This window comes from Tyto alba, unplaced genomic scaffold (assembly GCF_018691265.1).
Source record: "Tyto alba isolate M040663 unplaced genomic scaffold, T.alba_DEE_v4.0 Super-Scaffold_14, whole genome shotgun sequence".
Taxonomy (NCBI): domain Eukaryota; kingdom Metazoa; phylum Chordata; class Aves; order Strigiformes; family Tytonidae; genus Tyto; species Tyto alba.
Window position 1 is genome coordinate 26,730,621 of NW_024881276.1, and position 6,886 is coordinate 26,737,506.

The 6,886-nt window shown below is 45.8% G+C and overlaps 1 protein-coding gene across 1 annotated transcript in view; it reads right to left on the reverse strand.

Moving 5' to 3' along the window:
- PCP4 (Purkinje cell protein 4) overlaps positions 1 to 5,680 on the reverse strand; it is a 52,447-nt gene extending 46,767 nt beyond the window's left edge. Inside the window, exon 1 of the mRNA XM_042789028.1 lies at positions 5,616 to 5,680. Coding sequence (XP_042644962.1) covers positions 5,616 to 5,624 — 9 coding nt within the window. The 5' untranslated portion in view covers positions 5,625 to 5,680. The remainder of the gene's footprint in view (positions 1 to 5,615) is intronic.
- Between the last annotated feature and the right edge of the window lie 1,206 nt (positions 5,681 to 6,886).

The window sequence follows — 6,886 nt, forward strand, 5'->3', positions numbered from 1 at the left end:
AAGCATTACACAGCTCAGTGAATTTAAGGCTCTGTTGCAACTGATAGGATGAAGAAAGGCATAGCTTTCACCTGATACACTCAGCCATAATCTCCCAATCCTCTTCAGCCAAGAAGTAGGTGTCTCATGATTGCCACACTATTACAAGTTTTTCTGCAGCAAAGTTACAGAGAAGAGGTAAAACACATAGACACAGACACATTTTACAAGTCATCCCTAAAAAAAAGCAAGGCATACAACAGCAGTGGCTTGGAAATAAAATATTTTATTCAAATCAATAAGCAAGCACCCAGCAACCTTTGATGAAAAGGACACCACTGTTCCTGTTGAAGTTAACTGCTACCATACACCACATTTCATCATGAACATGATCTAGATGTAGAAACTGTTGGAAGATGACTCTTATAAGATGGCCAGTACATTACAAATTTAGGGATATTGGACTAGAAACTAATACGTCTTTGCAACCTGAAGTTATATTCTATTATCGAGTACTGCAGTACGCAGGTCGGAGTTTTCCTGTTTTATAAATGCAGGAGTTTTTGCTTTAAGTTACTCTTTTATAGGGAAACATGGTATCTGAAGCATACTATTAAAGCTAACTGCCCTTTGTTAAAGTCCAGTATTGTGTGAATCTGTTGGCATTCTCTATATTGCAAGAAAACTAGCATGCTTGTTTCTAAACAGTACATTTGCCTGTTTCACCAAATTAAGATTAATTTGCAACTTCACTTCTAAGTGTGGTTTTAGAAAATGCCTGATCTCACTGAAACCACACTGATGGAAGTAGGCAAAGTGACAGATCTAAAACTTACTGTTCTCCCTTCCTTCTCTTTTGAGCTGCAATTTACCACCCATCTAATAAATAGATGCGAAGTTAAAATTAAAAACCAATGTTCATGTGCCTTATCTGTCCCACCCCCATCCTGTAACAACTGCAGAATTTCCTACTCCACCCTGCCATGTTCTTGATACACTTTTTAGATCAATACAGTTTTGTACCTATTGTGGGTATAGCCTCAGTAAAGCCAATAGTTAACAGTTAGTGGTCATAGCAGTATCTGAAAAACACATCCAGAATGGCCCCCCTAAGACAACTGTCTGTCTCAGACACTACCCTGGACTGCAAGCACCACACAACAGTAGCTCCTTTGGACAAATACGGCATGTTTTCTCCCTACCAACAGCAGCTCTGTGATTTAGTGCTGTCAGGATTATTGGTGTACAATGCTCACTTCAGTGTTTAAATACATCTGGTTCTAAGACCCTAAATACCATTTCAGTGGAACAGATTCAACTGAATTCAGGAGAGCAACCCCTGAAAGAGCCCCAGTTTTCCCATTTAACTACCCAAAGCAGCTAGTTTCAGGCAGAAGCTTCCACATACACCTCATGTTTCACACTCGGCCATGTCCCTCTCCTCCTTTAACAGCCTCCTGGTGACCACACTTGTCCAGAGTGATAGAGACATATTCCAGGTTCACCCTCAACCTGGAAGGAAGACACTATGTGTTACTCTACCAGCTTAAGGACATGCCCAAACCACCAGGCCCTGTGTTATCACCAGTTTTGAAAATAGCTGTAGCAGAGACTGCCTTGCTGATTACTGTCTTACACACACAACACCAAGGGCTGGTGAAGCTCAAGTTTCAGAAAGTCTTTGACCCCTGTGTTAGGCTGTATCACCTTTCCAGTAAAGCCTCCATCTTTGCCAAGCTAGCTGCCTGGGTACCTCCCCCACTGCAGGTGATCTGAGCTCCAAAAGATTCATTACTCCAGGCTGCTGAGGAGAGCTCTCTGGATAAGCAAGCCCCACATGGCATCTCATACCCCATGAATGCCCTACACAACCCTATTGCAGGTCACACAAGCACCCTTCATGATCCTTTTGAAGGTGGATACAACACAGCAGTTACTTCAGGGTTCGAGAGCCCAGAGGCAACATAAGGCAAAGCTGAAGAGCTTTCTGTAGCTCAAGGAAGAAACAAGACCTGATGTTCTTTGTATTCAAAGCCTGACCAAAAAACCTGACATTTATGCAGAGATCAAGTCCCCAGCTAAGAGACCTAAGCACTCTATAGAGTCAAACCCCTAACACCTCTCCTCATGTCTTAGGAATTTCACATGTCTGGTTGGTTGACGCCTGTTTCAAAAGGCAATCTAGAATATTCTTGCTACTGTCTGGTAGCAAGGCTGCTCCTCAAATACATAAAGCTGCTGGCTCAAACCCTGCCTTAAGTGGTACACATCAGCACCCTGGCAATCAGTACCACACTTCACTCTCATTGTGTAAGGCTCTTCCAATGCAAGTTCTTAAATCACAGGTGCCTCAGGCATGTAGGCTGATTAGGCCTATTTCCCAAGCCGGTCTCCCAAAGTCAGACACCTAAATAACACTTTAAAGCTGAACTCCTGCCCTACACACCAGCAATACCACACTGACCTTTCAATATCAAAAGGAAATAAATGTGCCCAGCAAGGCAATCTCAGATAATGCTATTTTAAGTTCTGACTCCTTATACATGTGCTTCATCCCTGAACCACTGGAACAGCATCCAGGGCTGTAACACCATATTGTTTAAGTACACTCCTTCCCAAGTCCAGACCTGATTCCTGATGACAGCTAGAATCATTCAGCACAGGAGGAAAGAGTAGAAGTGAACATCGTAAAAATGTCTGGGTGATGAAATTCTTCTTGAGAACCTTCATTCCACAGGAATACTGCCACCATGACCAGACATCATCTGCAACATGTCAGATAGTTAAATGACTGATAAGATGACAGGATTCCTTGTGGTGAATCAAGCTTTTGTCAGTTGTGAATCAAGAGGCTCGCTGGTAAAACTACTGGCTGTGAATAATCATTTGGCATTGGTGTGATCCCATCATCCAAGACTACTTCCCCTAATTCATCCTGTGTGACCAAAGATCTATAATGGAAGATGGGCTGCATCTCACAGGTGCTCACTGAAGCAGCTGATATTTTCCAGCACAGCTCTTCTCTCTAGGCTCATTAAAAACAACTGAGCACACATACAGACCTAAGGAAAAGGTTCCTCATTTATGTAAGGACAGATATTCCAAGACACTTCAACACCTAAAAATGCATTTCAGTATACAGTGATGTTCCCGAGAAGTTCCTGATACAGCCAAGTGATCTATCTGCCACTAAAACCAAGCCGCAGGAAGCACTCATCATGTTTTGTAATGCTATTAGGCAAACTCTTACATATTAAGTTCCCTGTAACTAGTTACAGAGCCTGACTTCTGCCAAGTATCTTAAACACATTTTCAGACAAATATTGCAGAAGCAGTGTAGGGGGTTTCTGTAGAAAAGTTCTTATCCTTCCTGAAAAAAAGTTATCTTTTAGAAAATAGAAGAGTACTATAGTCAGATGAACAGCTGCTTCCTGTTCAGCTTTTTCCACCAAGAAACTGGTAATCACTGCCCATAAACAGTAAATAAGTTAATTTTGCTTGAAGCATTAAAATAAGAATCCATGCAAAGTCTCAGCAAATAATTTGAGAGATATGAAAGCTCTCTCCACAGATTTCTGCAACCACATTTCAAGCTCCACTCCAATCCTGACAATTGTCAACATAAAGCAAAAAAAACCCTTCCCACCCTCCCAACACCACTCTATTTGGAATAATCTTTTGATGGCTCTAGTTGAGCCTCTTTTCAATCACCTTGTCCTCAGATTTTCTAGCAGATTAAAACAAAGAAAATAAAAATATTTCAGTTATGACATTACAAGTGAAATCCACTGAGACTCCCTTCCAAATACAGCAAACATATGTCTAAGGAGCTTGCTTTCTGATAATCTTTTTTGCCTCATTTTTTTAACAACAGTCTTTTGCAGTGAGGTGGAATGGTCCAGCTGCTTCCATCTGCCTTTTGGCAAAAGAATCATCTTTTGAGAAATAGCTGACAAGCAAGTAACAGCAAGGAAGCTTTTCTCCATCAGAGCTGTGAGCAATAAACTCTCCCATACTGTCAGTTGAGTAACAGTGACAGTAGCACTGAAGACAGAGTGCAGTGGTAAGTGGCATACGTACGGGGCTTAGTGCAGAGAAAGACATCTTCCAGCTCTGAGGGTTTGCTAGGATTACTGTTCTGTGAGGTACAAAGAGATCTATTATGAAGAGAGAACCCCTATCCTGGAATTAGCTTGATGTTTATCAGGACTTTTAAAATCAAAATGGCAAGCAATCTAACTATGAAGGGGTAATTACTGAGCAAATACAACCTGGCAGAGACCTCAAACAAAAAAGTGCTTTGTACAGCTATACAAAAGTACAGCATTATCACCCAGTCATTACTCCTCACTAGAAGATTTTTTTCTTTGAATACTATCTTTAAGAAGTATAACAGTGTATCTCACAGAACACTTCAGCTAGCCTGGGTAGCAGAGACAGTGACTGCAAAAAAAAACCCCACACAGTACGAACTCTATCCAGTTGATACAAATATAGGCAGCAGCGAAGGAGAGGTCACAGAGAGCCTGGTGCATTACACCTGGACTGCCTGATCCCTGCAAGCAGCACAAAAGTACAATGATGACTTTTTCTTGCTTTCTCCATCTGGCCTGACCTGCAAGCCAAATGTAAGCTTCTCAAATCCCTGCACCAGAGACCAGGCTACTACACTACTTGTCATCTCAGGTTTACACTTCATCTAAAAACAGAGCTGAGCATAACACCTGCACAATAATTAGTCAAAACTTATTTGGTATCACTCTTAATTTTACTCTTGCTATTAAGAAAGGAATACCCATTTGTTAATGAAGCAGCAGGTCTTTTATAACAGGAACCAGCTTCCAAAAATAGGCACTGGGCAAGTTGCAGTTACAGGTATCTCTACTGATTCCCAAAGAGAATGTGGGATCTGCCAGCTGAACCTGCCCAGCATTTCACTGACTACACTGTCAAGTAGCCATCACACCTAACAACACTAACAAAAATATTAATTTGCCCCAGAAAACTTTTCCATTGCAAAAAAAAAAAAAAAGCACAAGTGAAAAAGTTCGGTTTATTTATTTACAAGGGTATAGGCAATCCTTACATGCTTGGCACTATTTACATTTTTTCCTTAATTGTAGTCGTTTCCAGGACAGTACTTACAAAGTTTACATCAGCATCCAGCTACAAACAGGTTTGGTATTTTTTTCCCACGAGCTCTAGCAGACAACTTTCACACAACTTACTAAATCCTTCCTTCTGCATAGGAAAGCATTCAATACATCTTTAACTTAAGAAGAGGGGTTTTTTTAATAGCTAGATCTCCGCTGGTGCTCACAGTCCTTCCAAGGGCAAAATACTGCTTTCAAGGAGTACGCACACGTGTGGAGATGTGCTTTTCGGAAGACGGGGTTTAACAGAAGCGACGTCTCTCAGACTCCCCACCCAGCAGAGAGACATCCCTCAGGTCCACCCGCTTTGCCGGGAAGTACAGCGGAAGCCTCACCGCGTTCCCAGCGGAGGAACCACCCCACCCTTCGAAAAGGGCAGGTTACCCTCGACGCCAAGCTCTCCCTCCAGCCCCCCCCGCCCCGGCTCGCTTCCCGACGGGCCGCGGCCGTTCCCCGCCTCAGCCCGCCCCAACGGCCGCTCACCTCGCTCATGGCTCGCGGCAGCCCGGCTCGCGGCAGCCCGCCCGGCACAGCGCTCCCGCCGCGCCCGCGCCGCCCCTTAAGTAAGCGGCGCCCCGCGCCCGGCCCGGCCCGCGCCAGCCAATCAGCGCCGCGCCCGCGCCGAGCCCCCCTCGCGCCCAACCCCATCCGAGAGGGCGCGGCGCCCCCTGGCGGCGCCGGGCGGGTGCGGGGTCCCGGGGTCTCCCCGCCCCCCACAGCCGGGAGCCCGCCCCCGCTGCCTCCTCCCCCGGCGACGGGCAGGGTGGGGGTCCTCGGGCTAGAGCTGCTGCTCCCCCCAAAGCCCCGGCACAATCTGCGCTCTCCTTTGGGGGGGGACTCCCGGGGCGCCCCTGCGGAGGGAAGAGGCCGTCACCGAGGGGGGCAACTGGGCACCTGGGGGTGGGCTCGGGCGCCCGGCTCGGGGCGGGGTGGGGGGGAGCGGGTCTTCACGTGGGGAGGTGGCCTGAAAACGCGACTTGCTGCCTGCTGCTCGGATTAAGTAGTCGAAGTTTCACGGCGCGCTCCGCCACCCGGGTTTGCTCTTTAGCGCTGGAGGAGCTCAGCAAGTCAGCGTGAGGCTCGTTGCCATTTTCTGTTGAAATACAAAGCGTTTCTGCCTCAAGCTGCTTTCGCAGGTATGTGGAAGAGAGTCTTTTTGGTAATTTTGCTGAACGAATAATTAAAGCAAAACTTTGGGAAGTGTGCTGTTACACTCCAGCATCCATCTTTTGATGGAGGACAATTACTATATTTGGCAATACACATTCAGATGCTCTGACTCATGTATCTGTGAAGAAATATAGATTCAATTTGCTCTGGGAATGCGTTTAACTCCCTCAAATTTTTCTCAAATCAATAAAAAAGTTAAGGCATTATTTTGGAGAGCCTGAGAAGCTTGCCAAACCTTTCCACATCCAGGGACTACCTTGCAGAAGCCTCTTCTTTTCATCAAAATCTATCTACAGGGTGAGTCTTAAGAGAGGCAGTGAAATAAATTTTGTGAGATCTTTCTGGAAACCGCCTTTCCCCTTTGAGTTGCAGAGGCGTAGGCACTGCAGTTTCACCTTCACGTACCACCCACCACCAGGAATAGCTGCGCAGTGAGGAAGGGGAACATGGAGCCATCCAGTTGCAGTCACCACTGCCACGGATTTCAGTCTGCTCCTCTCCGAATGCCTGCCTAGCCGTGCACTCCTCCCGGTGCTCTTCCCCAGCAGGCCTGGGCTGGGATCTTCCACCTGAGGATGAGGAGG